This window comes from Tachyglossus aculeatus, chromosome 4 (assembly GCF_015852505.1).
Source record: "Tachyglossus aculeatus isolate mTacAcu1 chromosome 4, mTacAcu1.pri, whole genome shotgun sequence".
Classification (NCBI taxonomy): domain Eukaryota; kingdom Metazoa; phylum Chordata; class Mammalia; order Monotremata; family Tachyglossidae; genus Tachyglossus; species Tachyglossus aculeatus.
This window is the reverse complement of record NC_052069.1, coordinates 60,898,521-60,917,733: the sequence shown is the minus strand read 5'-3', so window position 1 is coordinate 60,917,733 and position 19,213 is coordinate 60,898,521. Positions and strand designations below refer to the sequence as shown.

The window sequence follows — 19,213 nt, the reverse complement described above, 5'->3', positions numbered from 1 at the left end:
TATTCATATTAATATCTGTCTCTCCCTCTAGACTGTAAGCACATTGTGGACAGGTAATATGTCTGTTTATTGTTATATTGTATTCTCCCAAGTTCTTGGTACAGTGATCTGCCCACAGTAAGTGCTCAGTAAATGCGATTGACGGATTCAGACTTGGGTCGTCGAGGGAATTTCCAAGGATTGTGAGCTCTTGCCCAATGTGGCCTAGTGTAAAGAGCATGAGACTGGGAGTAAGAGGACCTGGGTTCTAATTTTGTCCCTAGCCACTTAACCTGCTGTGTGACCTTGGGCAAGTCTCTTAACTTCTCTATGTGTCAGTTTGCTCATATGTAAAATGGGAATTCTGTACCCGTTCTCTCTCCCCTTAGACTGTGAGCCCTGTGTGGGACAGGGACGGCATCTGACCTGATAAACTCATGTCTTTCCCAAGGCTTATTACAGTGTTTGGCACTTAGCATGTAGCTGACAGAATAGTTGCATAACCCTGGGCTCAAAGAGAGAATTAGGTCTGAGGTACATGAAAGACCTTAGTCTTGGACGTAGGCTTTCATTTATGTGAAATGTGTGCCCAGTCAGCCTAACTCTGGGAAAGAGAAAACCAAACCCAAGAATCAAGGACTCTTTGTGCCAATAAATCTGAAGATCACTGGCATGAAAAAGTGCCATTTACACTGCGAAACCCGATCATTTCAACACGGGAGGTAAACAGCAGGGCAGGATCCCCGGAGGAGATGAGAAAACAGTGAAAGCTGATAACCATTATTCACAGCTCAGATTTCCACCTCTGGGGCATTCCTTTATGGAGTGCAGGGATGTGTTTATCGTGCCAATGACACCTTCGGTTGCTGCTGTAAGGAACAATTTTCCTTTGCCTTTCGGTGCTCGCTTATTGGCAGCATGACCGACTGGCATATGTCTGCCTGCCAATTCATTGCAGCTCCCTTGTGTAAAATAGAAAAAAATAGAAGATAGAACTGAAATCTGGTGGCTGGAAATCAGGCTCTGTGTGAAAATGTACACCCTCGTTTGCCTGGAACATGTCCAGAGTCCACGAGGACTTTATTATGACAGATGTTTGCTGTAGAAGTTTTGTTCAACTAGTGTTAATTTTAGGAAAGGGACATTAGAAACAGACAGTTTATGATAATAGGGCAAATGAGACCCTGGAGAGACTGTTAGATAGATAATCAACTTTATTAAAAGCCCATGAGAATCAGTCTCCCTGATTATTGGCTTTGTTTGAAAATGTTATATCACTGATACTATTCATCTGGATGCTTTAACATTTTTAGGAAAAATTATGGGAATTGTGACATTTGTTAAGCATGTATTATATGCAAAGCACAACAATAAGCTCTAGAGTAGATACACGATAATCAGGTCCCATGTAGAAAGGAGAAGAGGTATTTAATCCCCATTTTGCAGATGAGGAAACTGAGGCACACAGAAGTAAACTGACTTGCCCAAGATCACACAGCAGTAAATGGTGGAATGGAAAGGCCCAGGCTCTTTCCACTAGGTCACATTGCTTCTTATTGACATATCGATATATTAACGGTGATTAACATATTAGGCTTGCCTACCAAAAATCCTTTCTGCAATTGATCTTGCTTCCAAACTGGACAGTGCTTTTTTGAAAAAAAAAATCTAAACTCCCTGTCATACTTAGTAATGGACAGAATGTAGAGAAAGATTAAATTTCAATGGGAGAGCTTGCCTCCCTAGCCAGTGAGATGGCATTACATGTGTCTCCTTTTCAAGACAGTAGCTTTTTCTCATCCTTACCAGAAGGCAGTGGTGTGTTGATTCAACCAGTGAAAAAGCGTGAAAGGTTGTTTTACTGTGGCATGAGCCTCTTTCCATAATTGCATCGTTAGAGCAGCATTCCTTCTGAGAAATTGTCTAGAGAGTTGAATGCCATCCAGGCTACCGTGGTTTTGATCCTTGGAAAAACCTTTCAGACTGTAGTCTGACAGTGCAATTGATTAGGTGCCATAAAAGATGTAAGAGAATTGGAAAAATGTTAAGGGGTTGGGTCCAAATTCATCAATGATCAATTGGTTTGTGGAATGAACAGAGTGGCCAGAACCTATTTTTGACAATAAGGACAAGAGCGATCAGAATTGCTAAAAAATATAATTCATGGTTCCCACAGATGCATTCTGATAAGAACAAACATTGTAAAAGTACTTCTTTTGCGTGTCCGAACATCTAACATAGCAGAGAAGCAGTGTGGCCTAATGGAACCCAGGCTTAGGAGTCAGAAGACATGAGTTCTAATTCCAACTCCACCACTTGGCTGTTGTGTGTCCTTGGGCAAGTAACTTCACTTCTCTGTGCTTAATTGACGTTATCTGTAAAGTGGGGATTAAGATTGTGTTATCCCCTTGTGGGACATGGACTGTTTTCAACCTGATTGTATTGACTCCAGCGTTTAGTACAGTGCCTGGTACATTGTAAACACTTTAACAGACACATAAAAAAAAGTGACAAAAAATATTAAACTCAAGACTCCACTTGTAGACATTATAAAGTAGATGGCATCAGTAGCAACTACATGATGCTCTGAAAAATTGATCATTTCACAGCGTAGTGAAAGACCACAGAATTGGGAATCAGGTGACCCTATGGCAACCATGTGCTGGGTGACCTTAAGCAAATCTCCTACCCTCTCTGAGCTTCAGTAAAATCAGTTGTATTTATTGAGCACTTATTGTGTGCAGAACACCATACTAAGTGCTTGAGGGAGTACAATGTAACAGAGTTGATAGACATGTAAAATGGGGATGAGATACCTGCTGTCCCCAGCTCTTAGGTCATGAGCCCTTTGTGTCTGTCCAAACTGATTAGCTATATAAGCCTCAGTGTTTAGCACAGTTCATTTGCACCTAGAAAGCACTTAATAATAATAATAATAATAATAATAATGGCATTTGTTAAGCGCTTACTATGTGCAAACCACTGTTCTAGGCGCTGGGGAGGATACAAGGTGATCAGGTTGTCCCATGTGGGGCTCACAGTCTTAATCCCCATTTTACAGATGAGGTAACTGAGGCACAGAGAAGTTAAGTGACTTGCCCAAAGTCACACAGCTGACAAGTGACAGAGCTGGGATTAATGAATTCTCTATAGAGCATTTCACCCAGTGGGTGTTCAGTAAATGCAGTTTCTATGATTATTACTGGAACCCCTCCACAATAACTTGATTGTATCAGAATTGAAGCTTGTCAGGCCGTTTTTCATCAGTGACAGAGTGAACCTGTCTTATGAAGTAGGACATATCTTGTGTAGTCAATCAGTCATATCTGTTGAGGGCTTACAGTGTGCAGAGCACTGCACTAACTGCTTGGGGGAGTACAATTTAACAATACAACAATCCTCTTGAAAACCCCTGGGCCCCTAAATCCCCTGCTTCCCCCTCTCTCACCCATGATGATTTTGCCAATTACATTGTTGATGAAACCAGAGCCCTTAGGTGCAAAACACCTTCAAATATCCCCTTCCTCCCCAGCTCTCTCTTATTCCCCCATCACTCTCTCATCCTTTTAGACTGTGAGCCCAATGTTGGGTAGGGACTGTATATGTTGCCAATTTGTACTTCCCAAGCGCTTAGTACAGTGCTCTGCACATAGTAAGCGCTCAATAAATACGATTGATGATGATCCTTCCTTGCCATCTCTCAGGAAGAGGCACCCTGCCTGCTTTTGAAATCTACCCCTTCCACCTGGACATACTACCCCTTCCCACTGGACTGTAAGTTTGTTGTGGGCAGGGACTGTGTCTATTATATTGTTAAATTGTATGCGCACAAACACTAAGTACAGTGTTGTGCACACAGTAAATGCTCAATAAATATGATTGATTGATTGACTGACTTCCCTTTACAACTCTTAAAAACACTTGTGCTCAGTCTCCTTCCCTCCCTTCAACTGCTCACTCTCTGTTGGCAGTTTCCTTCCTTCCTTCCTTCATTCATTCAATTGTATTTATTCATTCATTCATTCAATCGTATTTATTGAGCGCTTACTGTGTGCAGAGCACTGTACTAAGCTCTTGGGAAGTACAAGTTGGTGAGCGCTTCCTGTGTGCAGAGCACTGTACCAAGCGCTTGGGAAGTACAGCTCGGCAACATATAGAGATGGTCCCTACCCAACAACAGGCTCACAGTCTAGAAGCAGTGTGGCTCAGTGGAAAGAGCACGGGCTTTGGAGTCAGAGGTCGTGGGTTCGAATTCTGACTCCTCCACATGTCTGCTGTGTGACCTTGGGCAAGTCACTTCTCTGAGCCTCAGTTACCTCATCTGTAAAATGGGGATTAAGACTGTGAGCCCTACGTGGGACAACTTGATCATCTTGTATCCCCCTCCAGCACTTAGAACAGTACTCTGCACTTAGTAAGCACTTAACAAATGCTATCGTTATTATTATTATATTATTATTATTATTACTATTACAGAAGGGGGAGGCAGACAACAAAACGTGTGGACAGGTGTCAAAATCGTCAGAACAAATAGAATTATAGCTATTTGCACATCGTTAACAAAATAAATAGAATAGTAAATATGTACAATTAAAATAAATATAGTAATAAATCTGTACAAATATATACAAGGGCTGTGGAGAGGGGAAGGAGGAAGGGTGGGGGGATAGGGAGGAGGAGTGGAAAAAGGGGGCTCAGTCTGGGAAGGCCTCCTGGAGGAGGTGAGCTCTCAGTCTCTTGCTGCTGAACTCTTGGCCCGGCTTCACATCCAGCAAACCACTACTCTCCCCCCTCTTCATAGACTTTCTGAAATCACATCTCCTCCAGGAGGCCTTCCCTGATTAATCTCTCATCTCCCTGCACTTAGGTACTCATTCTCCTCCTGAGCCCCCTAGGAATACATCTCTTTAAACTCTGTTGCTTCCCCTTACTTGTAATTTATTTTAAAGTCCTTCTCCCCTGCTAGTTGTAAGCTTCTTGAGAGCAGGATTGTCACAAGGAGTTCTCTTGTACACTCCCAAATGCTCAGGACCTTACTCTACACATAGTTAGTGCTATGGAGGGGCAGGATAGTGTAGTGGATGAGAGCATGAGAGTCATAAGGTCATGGGTTCTAATTCCGGCTCTGCCACTTGTCTGCTGTGTGGCCTTGGGCTAGTCACTTTACTTCTCTGTGCCTCAGTTACCTCATCTGTAAAATGGGGATTAAGATTGGGAGCCCCATGTGGGACAGGGTCTGTGTTCAACCCAATTTTCCTGTGTCCACCCACCCACCCCAGTGCTTAGTACAGTGCCTGGCACATAGTAAGTGCTTAACAAATAGCATAATCATCATCATCATTACTATATACATACTACTGATTGAGGTCTTCCCTGATTAATCTCTGATCGCCCTTTCCTGGTTTCTTTTATTACTGACTCTTTAGACTTCCATAGCATCTAAGCACCCAGTTACTGTCACATTCCATATTCCCCTGCCTACCCTCCCTGCTAGCAGGTAGGTACATATTTTTAAATTTGTTTGCTTCCTCCTAATTGTAATTCATTTTAGAGCCCTGCTCTAAGATTGTGAAATCCTTGAGGGCAGGGATTGTGTCTACTACAGCGTGGCTCATTGGAAAGCGTACGGACTTTGGAGTCAGAGGTCATCAAGCGCTTAGTACAGTGCTCTGCACACAGTAAGCACTCAATAAATATGATTGATTCAATGAATGAATGGGTTCAAATCCCGGCTCCGCCAGTTGTCAGCTGTGTGATGTTGGGCAAGTCACTTGACTTCGCTAGGCCTCAGTTACCTCATCTGTAAAATGGGGATTAAGACTGTGAGCCCCAGTGGGACAACCTGATCACCTTGTAACCTCCCCAGCGCTTAGAGCAGTGCTTTGCACATAGTAAGTGCTTAATAAATGCCATTTAAAAAATGAAGAGCCCAGGCTTGGGAGCCAGAGGTCATGGGTTCTAATCCTGACTCCACCGCTTGTCAGCTGTGTGACTTTGGGCAAGTCACTTAACTTCTCTGTGCCTTGGTTACCTCATCTGTAAAATGGGGATTAAGACTGTGAGGTCCACATGGGACAACCTGATCATCTTGTATCCTCCCCAGTGCTTAGAACATTGTTTTGCAAATAGTAAGCGCTTAACAAATGCCATCATCATCATTATTATTACTAATTCTGTTGTATCTTCCCAAGCCCCTAGTATATACCTCTGCACAGAGTAAGGACTCAATAAATACTCTTGTTTGATTGGCCTATGGCATTTGAGGTTTATTTGCCTGTGAATATACTAGGTGCTCCATTCTTGCTCATCTAAGTCCAGATAATGACCCATCCCACCACCTTTCCCTTTTACCATAGCACCATTAAATTGTAATTGAACATATTTACATGAAAATATGTAAGTGTAGACCTTTTGAAGTCTAAAGTGAACTTGAACACAGCATCCATTTTTGATTAGTTATAATTGAATAAGGACATAGTTTGCTTCAGGATAATTATTTTAGCAGTGGTTTTGGTAATGTTTTGGAGGAGAGGCTATATTCATTGCAGGTGGGAAATTTAATTCCAATGGGATTCTTCATTAATTAACCAATGGAATTAAATTTCTAGTCAGTAAGAAAATTGGTAGCGTATGAGATAACATGATACCCTCAATCGATCACTGGTATGTATTGAGTGGCTATCATGAGAAGCAGCATGGCTCAGTGGAAAGTGCCCAGTCTTTGGAATCAGAGGTTATGGGTTTGAATCCCGACTCCGCCACATGTCTGCTGTGTGACATTGGGCAAGCCACTTAACTTCTCTGAGCCTCAGTTACCTCATCTGTAAAATGGGGATTAAGACTGTGAGCCCCACTTGGGACAGCCTGATCACCTTGTATCCCCCCAGTGCTTAGAACAGTGCTTTGCACATAGTAAGCGCTTAACAAATGCCATTATTATTATTATTATGTGCAGAGCACTGCACTAAGCAATTGGAAAAGCACAGGGGAATTAGTAGATGTGATCCCTGCTGTTGAGTTTACAATCTAGTGAGAGAGATATGCCCATATAGATCACCATCTTAATGTACAGAAAATATCTTCCTTTGGCATCTGGCCAGAGATATTCTGTAGAAATTGTCCTAGTCCTTTTTTCAAACATAGAAATTAAAGAAAGCAAATGGATTCAAAATTAGAATGTTCGCCAATACCCAATAAACAAGCATATTTATCTTGCTGCAGATCTATGCATGAAGTTGGTTCGTTAAAAACAATGTATTGCGAGTTGATAACTTGTGGCACCTTTCTCCATCACAACCCCCACAAGCCAAATTTTTCTTAGCTCATGATTTGGGAGAATAAAGCTCAAAAACTTAATTGCTTGTGGATAAATGTAGGAAATAAGGAAAATGATCGGTGGATTATGTTCTACATGGAGTACCAAGAATCAAGTGGTTTGCCTTCCTTTGCACAAATTTGTGGCTCTTAACTTTTTCTCCTTTCTTTTTTAATGCAGCAGGCTATTGTATCTTGAGCCTTCTTCTCCTCCCCCAAACCCGAGGCTGTAGAAGGATTGTTGCTGCATGTGGGAGTGAGATTGGGAAGGGTGACATTTGTCATGGTTATATTCATGTGTGATTAATCGTTCAGTAATCTCTGAAGCAGTACCAGGCACATAGAGAAGTGCATTGAAACTTGGGAAATTTTCCCATTTTGTTAAGTAGCCATTACTTCTGATCCTTTTTCAACCCAGTCCATTCATGTTTGAATGGGCTCAGAACTATTCCATGGTGGGCAGGGGGGCTCTATAGCCTCAGTCCAGGTGATATTCACTGGATTAATGAGCCACAGGCAGCAGGCACATGCTCTGGGTCTGGCCTAATGTATTATGTGCCTTCTCCATGGAGAGACTCGAGAAGCAAGCAATTTATACAAATTTTGTAAAGGTTTCGAAGATGACTTATCCTACCATGAAATGTTCCTGTCTGTGACGCTAGAAGCGGAATTTGGACCTGGTAGCTTCTTGGCAATGCACAGAGTAATCATTATTTTGTATGTCAGTGATACGTTGTGAAATCAGCATTTAAGAATTTTATTACAACCCTAAAGAAAATCCAGCGGAAAGGACTTTTGAAAATGAGGTTCAGTGGACGTTGGCTGTGTTGTAAAAAGAGAATGCTACAGCTTGTGGTATATTTACAGTCTGCAACCATAGTGGCATTTTCTGGCTGTCTCCGCAGACCTGATATCGGGGTGATGGCCACCAGAGTAGACCCCCAATGACTCCACTTGACTCGAGGACGGTTTTTGACAGTGAGTGGAGTTGGCAGGGGCCGAGGCCATGCATGTAGCTGTTTTCTTCCCATCCACCCAGGCTCCTGTGAAGTTCTGTAACCAAAATAACCCTGGAGAGGTGGAGTCTTTTTCTGCCTCCCTCTCTCCCATCCACAGGCTACAGCCACATCCTTAACCCCACTAAAAAGAAAGGGAAGCGGCTACCAGCCTTCACCCTGTCACACCTACCCGCCAGGGACCCAGCAGTGGCAGTTGCATATACACATACACAGACTTTTGCACATATTCGCTCTAACACTCAAAATCTCTCTGTGAGATTGTGCCCACGTGGATGTCTTTGCTCAGAGTGGAGCAGAGCCACCCTGAAAGCAGAAAAGGAAGTGAGACTTTGGTCATGTTTAGCCACCTCTACTTGGCCCAGATTCTAGTTGTCCGTTTCCTGCCTTCACTGCCCTCTTTGGACTTTGTGCCAGAAATCCCGGCCTAAAGGGATTGTTATTACTATCAGTATGGTATTTGTAACCGCTTTCTATGTGCCAAGCACTGTTCTAAGTGCTAGGATAGATACAAAGTAATCAAGTTGCACACAGTCCCTGTCCCACATGGGGCTCATAGTCTCAATCCCCATTTTACCGATGAGGTAACTGAGGCACAAAGAAGTTAAGTGATTTGCCCAAGGACACACAGCAGACAAGTGGCGGAGCTGGGATTAGAACCCATGACCTCTAACTCCCAAGTCCATGCTCTTGTCACCAGACCATGCTGCTTCCCTTTGGCTCCGTTTTAATGTCTCTTTTCTCTCCTGCTACTACTGTGCTCTGAAACAAATGCGTCTACTTTGGAGTGAGTCACTGTGATGATGTGTGCGTGATGGTATCTGTGTTTGTATGGGAGTCTGAGTATATGGTCCTCTTATTCTTTCCAGTGACTTTGTTCCTCCAATTACCATGATTCATTGAATGTGTGTGTGCAGTTTGTGAAGAGGCCTTATCCTTTCTGGGTGGGCTGTATGCAGCCTGCTTCTCGCTGAGTTACTTTCATCCAGGAGGCCTGGACGTACGCAGGAGAGCTCTTCATTTATTCATTCATTCAATCCTATTTATTGAGCGCTTACTGTGTGCAGAGCCCTGTACTAAGCGCTTGGGAAGTACAAGTTGGCAACATATAGAGACGGTCATGCAGGGCTTGATGGCCAAACTTTGGTTCTTCTCCCTTTGCTGTCTCTTGCTGTGTAGCTTGCGCACATGAGTGCATATAGCTTTAATTCTATTTGTTCTGATGATTTTGACACCTGTCTATATGTTTTGTTGTCTGTCTCCCCCTTCTAGACTGTGAGCCTGTTGTTGGGTAGGGACTGTCTCTATATGTTGCCGACTTGTACTTCCCAAGCGCTTAGTACAGTGCTCTGCACACAGTAAGCGCTCAATAAATATGATTGAATGAATTAAAGAGCTGGTGGTGCTGCCTCATGGTGGCCAAGGTCCTGGGCTGGGGGGGGTCCCCTGGCTCCCAGATCCAGATTCCTCGAGTATAATTGTGACTGTTAGTGATGTTGTCACCAAATATGTAACATACATATGAACCGTGGCTCAGTGGATACAGCACATGCCTGGGAGTCATAAGAACCTGGGGTCTAATCCCGTGCCTACTTTGTGACCTTAGGTATGTCACTGAACTTCTCTGTGCCTCAGTTTCATCGTCTGTAAAATGAGAACTAAGAGTGTGAACTCCATGTGGGACAGGGACTGTGTTTAACCTGATTAACTTGTCATTACTCCAGTGCTTAGACTAGTGCTTGGCACATAGTAAGTGCTTAGAAAGTAACATAATAATAATTATTATTCTTAATTATTATTCACTTCTTGAACAGGATAATCATGGGAGCCGTCTAAATTGACGAGAGGCTTACATGATGAATGGAATGATAATAATAATAATAATGGCATTTATTAAGTGCTTACTGTGTGCAAAGCACTATTCTAAGCACTGCGGAGGTTACAAGGTGATCAGGTTGTCCCAAGGGGGGCTCACAGTCTTAACCCCCATTTTACAGATGAGGTAACTGAGGCACAGAGAAGTTAAGTGACTTGCCCAAAGTTACACAGCTGACAATTGGCAGAGCAGGGATTTGAACCTGTGACCTCTGACTCCAAAGCCCGAATGGAAGAGATGATGGTCCGATTCTTCTGACGTGGAAGTCTCTCCTGGACCATCTTGACACTTTCTTTGGGTCTGGGGGCACACATACCCTGATGGACCCCAGGTGTCAACATCAAAACAGTGTTCTGCAAATTACCATGAGCTGTCAGATTCTCCCTATAATCATGAGTGTAGAGACTTAACAACACACGATTGCAAACTTCAAGACAGGACTAACAGAATGTTCAACCTGAAATAGAACTAGGCAGCATGCAGAACTCCACAGAGAATCAGTGAATGGTATTTACTGAGTCTTTACTGTGTTCAAAATGCTGTACTAAACTCTTGAGAGTGCAATACAACAGTGTTTATTGCTATATTGTACCTAGCACTTAGTACAGTGTTTTACACACAGTAAGCACTCAATAAATACGATTGAATTGAACTGAACCTCAGAGAGCTGGCACACAGCAGAACCCTGTTGTGGCAGTGATCCTCAGAGATCTGGGAATATTGTCACCAATTATATTTATTGAGCTTTTACTGTGTGCAGAGCACTGTACTAAGTGCTTGAAAGAGTACAAGACAACAGATTATGGTAGAAACACTCCCAGAACTGCATGTTATCCTGAGAAACTGCTCCAGGTCCAAACAATCTTGTGTGTGTAACAATGGTGAGACCACTGCTCTAATTACTGTTGCTTACCAGATAATTTTCATGACTAAATAAAGAGGAAGCATTAGCATGAAAATGTGTGTATGCATTGTCAATTTCTCTTTCAAGAATTTCACTGAAAGCTGTCAAGGATTCTAGTTTGTTTAACTTCCTCTCAACAGGAGTTTACTTTTCATTAAAGACAGGGAAATTGTCAGACGTTTTATGTGTTTCGTGCCTTTTGCAATTAGGAGAACGTGATCGAAATGCAAATATCTCTTCTTCTCAAGCAGATTATGCAAATGGTTGTCATACTTTCTAAAGGCATTAATTTGAAAAGAAACACAGATTTTACTGTTAGGTTTCTAAGGACCCCAGACAGGTAGAGGCTACAGAATAAATGCGAATAAGCAGCAAAGTGGAATGGATCAAGTCTAAAACAATTAGGAAAATGAAAATTTTAAACTGTGTTAGTACTTACGGAATAACCAGAAAAAAATATATTCCACTTCTGTATTGCAAGCTGATGATAATAATAGTAACAACAATAATAACTGTGGTATTTAAGTGCTCACTGAGTGCCAAGCACTGTATTAAGCACTGGGGTAGATACAAGATAACCAGGTCCCACATGGGGCTCACAGTCTAAGTGGGTAATTAATCCTCATTTTTCAGATCAGGGAACTGAGGCACAGAGACTTGGCCTAGATCCCAGGGCAGACAAGTGGTGGAACGGGGATTAGAACCCAGGTCCTCTGACCCCCAGGCTAGTGTTTTTTCCATTCAATCATGCTGCTTTTCATTTTGATAATAATAATACTAATAATGATGGCATTTGTTAAGCGCTTACTATGTGCAAAGCATTGTTCTAAGCGCTGGTGAGGTAACACGGTGATCAGGTTGTCCCACAGGGGACTCACAGTCTTAATTCCCATTTTACAGATGAGGTAACTGAGGCACAGAGAAGTTAAGTGACTTGCCCAAAGTCACACAGCTGACATATGGCAGAGCTGGGATTTGAACCCATGATCTCTGATATTTGATATATCCCACCATTGAGAGATAGCTTGGAGACTACCTGAAATATCAGTTTGAAAACTTTTAGGATTATGTGTTGATTCATTCAAAAATACTCTGTTGGCATTTGTGATCTGTATTGTAATTTTTAATTGGCAAACTTTCCGCATTCTTCTTGTAGGGACGGAATTTAGCATCCGGAGAGGTTGGCTTTTTTCCAAGCGATGCAGTGAAGCCATGCCCATGTGTAAGTACAGATAGTGCATGTTTCTGTTACCATGATTGTTTCTTCAAGAACATTCGAAGGAAACTTTTCTGGTTCACAGCAGACGTTTTATTACTCTGCCCTTCTGCAAATTCATTGTCTTGTATACCGTTCTTCAAGGTGTTGGGCTGTGCTGTTCAAGGCTATTTAAAACAGTAAGATTGTTAGAATTTCCAACATCAGACTGGGGTTTAAGTGTTGAGGAAATGTCCACCTGAGACAAATTTACATTGGGGAATTTTCAAAATTAGATTTTGAATTAAGAAGCTACAGAACAAGCACACAGTGCCAAGCTTTTCCTTTTTTCAGTGAGGTGCGGGCAGCTTGGATCTAATTTATTCCCTAGTCAGTTTGGATTACAGAGAAATATTGCACTGTAAATAATGTGCAAAAAAACTCATAAAACTCCACAGTGCCTTGAACCAAATCTCTAAATGTATTTCTTGGCATGTTTCAACTTGTCTTTACTGTTTCCTTTAACATGGAAAGACAGTTGCTGGCCTAAAAACACTAATTCACAATTTTGAGGATACAAGTAATATCAATCAGTCAATTGTATTTATATTGAGTGCTTACTGTGTGCTGACCACTGTACTGTGTGCTGGGGAGAGTATAGTAGAACAGATTTGGTAAGCATGTTCTGGGCCCACAACGAGCTTATATTTAATGAATTGTCCCATACTTGCAAAAATGATACTTTGCAAAATTACATCCATTAGCGTACAGTATTCTAGATCAATGCTTAGAACAGTACATACGCTGTAAGCGCTTAACAAATACCATAATAATTATTCTTATTATCATCAACAATAGATAGTTTGCAAAGGGGGAGGAGGAGCTTGAGAGGAAGGGGACAAGGTTTTTATTATAAGACTCCTTTAACCTTTGTTCCCAATAAAATAAAATTAAATGGAATTAAAGATAGCGTGAATGTCTCTTAGAGAATGGAAAATATTTTACATCCTTCAGTATTTCCTAGGTTTCTAAATGAAATATTGTATCTATTAGTGATCACATTGTTTATTCAAAAGAAAGCTTTAGTACATTTGTCATTTCATTTCACAATTTCAGAAATCCTTGTGTCAATGATAATAATGATAATAATAATTATTATTATGGTACTTGTTAAGCACTTACTATGTTCCAAGCACTGTTCTAAGTGCTGGGGGAGATTCAAGTTGGTCAGGTGATACACAGACCTGGTCCCACAAAGGGGTCACGTTCTTATTCCCCATTTTTCAGATGAGGTAACTGAGGCGCAGAGAAGTGAAGTGACTTTCCCAAGGTCAAACTGCAGAGATATGGTGGAGCCAGGATTGGAACCGATGACTTTATGACTCCCAAGCCCGTGGTCTATCCACTAAGCCATGCTAGTTTTTCCACATAATGCATCTTAATTGACCGTGTGGCATTGCTAAAACGTCTTTTTTGTCTAGCTCTGTAATTCATGGAGAGAAGCAATTCAGTGAACAGTATTTTTATTCTATGTTGAAGCACTAAAGTAGTAAATCTCACCCAGTTGAACATGGCCAAGCCAACCCTATCCCAACCCATTTTCAAGGAAAGGTCAGGTGCAAATTTCATGGAAAACTTAGAGAAGACAAGTTGTGGGCATCTATCATTTCCTTGGCCACCATATTTGTGTTTGCAGCTTTATAGTAATGTTTTGCTGGAAACTGCACCAGATGGTAAATGAAGTTTTCAGTTCCAATCTGAGAAGCAACATGACCTAGTAGTACAAGCATGGGACTCAGAGTCAAAGGACTGTGAGCCCACTGTTGGGTAGGAACTGTCTCTATATGTTGCCAACTTGTACTTCCCAAGCGCTTAGTACAGTACTCTGCACACAGTAAGCGCTCAATAAATACGATTGATGATGATGATGATGACCTGGGTTAGCATCTTGGCTTCACCATTTGCCCGCTAGGCAAGTCACCTAACAACAATCTGCCTTGGTTTCCTTCTCTGAAAAATAAGGATTAAATAACAAGTTCTCCCTCCTACTTAAACTGTGAGCCCAATGAGGGACAAGAGTTGTGTCCAACCTGCTTATCTTGTATCTGCCCCAGTGTTTATTACAGTGTTGTTTGGGCACATAGTAAGTGCCGGTGAAGCAGCGTGGCTTAGTGGAAAGAGCATGGGCTTGAAAGTCAGAGGTCGTGGTTTCTAATCCCAGCTCTGTCACTTGTCAGCTGTGTGACTTTGGGCAAGGCACTTAACTTTGCTGTGCCTCAGTTACCTCATCTGTAAAATGGGGATTAAGACTGCGAGCCCCACATTGGACAACCTGATAACCTTGTATCCATCCCAGCACTTAGAGCAGTGCTTGGCACATAGTAAGTGCATAACAAATGCCATCATTAGTATTTACAAATACCGCAATTATGGAATTATGGAATTATTCTTGTTGTCACTATTACTATTAAGAAGCAGCATGGCCTTATTGGGAAGAGCACAGGACTGAGAATCAGAGAACCTGGGTTCTGATCCTGGCTTTGCCACTTGTCTGCTGGATGATCTTGGGCAAGTCACTCAACTTCTCTGCCTCAGTTACCTCATCAATACACTGAGGGTTAAAACCGTGATCCCTGTGATCCCTATGCTTTGCACACAGTAAGTGCTCAATAAATATTTTTATTATTATTATTATTAATAATAATAATAATAATAACAATAATTATTATAATAATATGGGGCAGGGACTGTGTTCAACCTGATTATCTTTATCTACCCAAGTGCTTAGTACAGTGCCTGGAAAATTATAAGCACTCAACAAATACCATTAAAAAAATAAGGCTAAAGGTTAATAGAAATCAGAACAACCTGATTAATGAGCAAGAGAGTGACTTGCAAAATCCCGCTGCGCTCTAACGTATGAACTGGGACCCCTTTGTTAGTCAAGAGGGTATAAAAGCATGAAATAAATTTTCTTCTGGGATAAATTAAGAACCACGCTATTACACCTGTACTGGAATAAAAATAAAATGATCTCCACCACTTTAAAACAGAAGAATGACCAGAGCAGAATGATAAATTGGTGCTCCACAGCTGTTAACCTGGAAGGGCAAAATAGAAACATCTTATTATGACAAATGTGCAGCTAAAGACATGACAACATTGATCAGATTTTTGAAATACGGTAACTTTTTACTATTGTTATTAAATGTAACAGTCTTTACCATCGTCCAATATAAACATGTCTAGGAACAGCATAGAATGCATATATCAAATGACTTTGGGAATGAATATTGAATGAAAAATTACTGCACTCCAAAATAACTCTCTGGAATCCAATCTTTTCTTCGATATTTATACAGTTTTTCTCCTTCCAGAATGCAATCTACAGCAGATGTCTTTTTTTTTCCTTTCATTCCTATATAAAGGTTGTTTGGCTTCCCTGACTTTGTGGTGACTTTTAATGGCTTGAGATATAGCGATCTTTGCCAGCCAGTGGTACCTAGAATAATGTTTGATTTCTTTCTCTGCAGGGAGTGAGTAATGTTTTAACTTTTGTGAAACTCAGAGAGGAAAGAAAAAATTCAGCATTTTCCACATTCCTGACTTCCTGGAACCCAAGACTATTTTGCAGTCTTTCCCAGAATTAGTTTCGGAAGTCCATTGTAAGGTTTGCGTTTTACCCAGCTGAGGATATTAAAGGAAAAAAAAAATTTGTGTAAAGATTTGAGAAGAGGGAGGGTTTTGTTCATTTGGTCAGTTGTCCAAACGCATAAAAGGAACCTTATAAATAAATAGAAACCTGTAACCTCTAACCTAGGAATCAACATGGCCTAGTGGGAAGAGTATGGGCCCAGGAGTCAGAAGGACCTGAGTTCTAATTCTGACCTCGCCACTTTAAAAAAAATGCTATTTGTTAAGCATATTATGTGCCAGTCACTGTACTAAGCATTGTACTAAGCACCTAAGTACCAGGCACTGTACTAGGCATGTACTAAATCCATATGGGCTTCCCAGTTTTAATCTCTATTTTACAGGTGAGGTAACTGAGGCACAGAGAAGTTAAGTGACTTGCCCAATGTCACACAGTAGACAAGTGGCAGAGTCAGGATTAGAACCCAGGTCTTTCTGATTTCCAGACCTGTACTCTATCCATTAGGCCACACTGCTTCCCGTGGCCTAGTCTGCTTGGGCAAGACTAGTGTCCTTGGGCATGTCACTTAGCTTCTCTGTGCTTGTTACCTCATCTGTAAAATGGGGATTAAGGCTGTGACCTCCATGTGGGACATGGACTTGTCCAACCTGATTAACTTGTACCTACCCCAGTGCTTAGTACAGTGCCTGGCACAAAGTAAGCATTTAACAAATGCCATTGGAAAAAACAAATGAACAAAAAACCCTACCCACATCCATATCTGTAGGAATACATATACGGTAAAAGGAAGAAAACAAACATCCACATGCCCATTCTAAATCAAAACTCCCTTGGAGTGGTCATGTAACATAAACTGTTTCCCAGGCTCAGAGCTGGATTAATAGAACTCAGTTCATGGTGATGGTCTGATAACTTCCATTATGTAAATCCTATCTGTTTTCCCATCTCTATTTTAGATGCCCAAACCTGTAGACTACTCCTGTCAACCCTGGTAAGTATTTCTCATGGGAACTGTAGAGAATGAATGGGACCAGAAGGTTGAGACACAATGTGGCCTAATGGAAAGAACATGGGACAGCTTTCAAATTGGGATAAGGTACCTACACTCTCCCTGCTCTTAGACTGTGCATCTCACTCACTCAGTCATATTTATCGAGCACTCATCGGGTGCAAAGCACTATACTAAGCACTTGGGAGAGTACAACTTAACAGCAACATTCCCTGCTGACAACACCTCATGTGGAATGAGCTCTGTATCTGATCTGATTATTTTGGTTCTACTGCAGGGTGAGCTTGTGACAAATATTGTAATCATTATCATTAGAGTGATGTAATGATCTACACTGCCACTGGCTAAAGATTTCAGGCCTTCAGATAGATGTGGGTAGCATTAGGTAAACTGCATTCAGCCATACTCTGTAAAATGTTTTCAAATTTAATGACACATGAATTTAAATTTTCTCCATTTTGCACACTCTCTGTCTCTCTGACACACACACACACACACACACACACACACACACACACACACACACACACAGCCGCCCCCCCCCCGCCCCCAACATCATTTAGATATATCACTACTCTTGTGGAAGAGTAATAGTCCTGAATCCTCTGGAGATGTACATTAGTGACCAGAGTGTCCTAGAACAAGCAGTAATTATGTTATTAAAGCAACTCAGAGAGTACCATATTTCGTTGTGTTCATGAAATAATCCCGTTCTCCCCCACCTTCCCTACCCATATCCCCAACCAAAGTCACAGGAATACAAAATGATTTAAATAGAATGGTGTATTGATCTGTTAGAAAAAATTACTAAAAACAAGTCCTGGAGCAGCTGTTATTTTTCCAGTCAGATGACAAGAGTACGTGTTTTTGAAGTAATATGGTGTAGGATGAGTTCGGCAACCATCTGTCTCTGATAATACAAGTATAGTCTCACCTAGATGATCTTTTTTTGATCAGAGACCTGAATCTGAGTTCCTTCATTTGAAACATCTGGTCAATACTTGTTCTGCCTCCTACTAGACGCTGAACTCCATGTGACACAGGGACTTTGTCCAGCCTAATTATCTTGTATCTACCCCTGTGCTTAGGACAGTACTTGGTATATATTAAACACTTAACAAATGCCACTATTATTGCTACTGTTATTACAGTGGGATAGAGATCTCAGCCTGGTGCTCTTTGGAAAAGTAGGTCAGTGGAGGAAGTAAGACCAGGGTTTCACTCCTGGTCCATGTCATGCTTTCTTTTGTGCAGGTTTCCGGTGGAAACCAGAAACTCTCTCAGAAAATAACTGGGTATGTAGAGAAAATGTGACATGGACCACGAGGTGTGAGCTATGGAACTTGAAGGGAAGGCAGCCATCTACATCCAATTCTCCCTTGATATGAGGATTATGTTTTTGAATACTCAGGCTGTATGACTCAGCTGTTCCCCACATGCATAAAAAAGTTTTCTCTGACACTGCGGCACACTGTACCCGAACAGGCTGATGTCGTCAGATGAACATTCTTTAATTCCTGAATGACATTCTAGCTAAAAGACACAGTGAAAATCCATGCTGGAGCAGAACTGAATATAATCACTTGCCTCTCGTGTGAGCTTGTCCAAGTCACGTAACTTTTCTATGCCTCAGTTTCCTCATTTGTAACATGGGGTTTCAAGTTCTCCCTCCTACTTAGACTGAGCCTTATGAGGGACAGCGACTGTGTCTGACCTTTATATCCTGTGCCCACCCCAGTGCTTAGTACAGTGCTTGGTACTTAGTAACCATTTAACATATTATTATTCTCATTATTGTGGACTGAGCCTTATGAGGGACAGCGACTGTGTCTGACCTTTATATCCTGTGCCCACCCCAGTGCTTAGTACAGTGCTTGGTACTTAGAAACCATTTAACATATTATTATTATCATTATTGTTAATAATCCCTATTTGCTTATATCTTTGCACTGTATATACTACATGGAGTTACAGTCAAATAGTTAAGCATGTAGAGATGCAGATAAAGGCCACCAAATTTGTCAAGTCCTAGGGAACTAATAAACCCAATAGGTGCTTGTGATTCATTCAGTAAACAAGAATCCAGACAGTGGACATTTTGCATCTAACTCTGGACCATGCTCTTATAGATGACCCAAGACACGGCCTGAAACGAAAGGTGGAAAGTAGCTTTGCTTAGTGGATAAAACACACAGGCCTGGATGTCAGAAGAGCCTGGGTTCTCATTCCAGCTCCCCAACCTATCTGCTGTATGATTTTGGACGT

General features: G+C 41.5%; 1 protein-coding gene across 4 annotated transcripts in view; it reads left to right on the top strand.

Moving 5' to 3' along the window:
* VAV3 (vav guanine nucleotide exchange factor 3) overlaps positions 1-19,213 on the top strand; it is a 360,450-nt gene that overhangs the window by 311,370 nt on the left and 29,867 nt on the right. For all 4 annotated transcript variants that reach the window (XM_038744664.1, XM_038744665.1, XM_038744663.1 and 1 more), the window contains exons 21-22: positions 12,246-12,311; positions 16,896-16,930. In XM_038744664.1, coding sequence (XP_038600592.1) covers positions 12,246-12,311; positions 16,896-16,930 — 101 coding nt within the window. The remainder of the gene's footprint in view (positions 1-12,245; positions 12,312-16,895; positions 16,931-19,213) is intronic.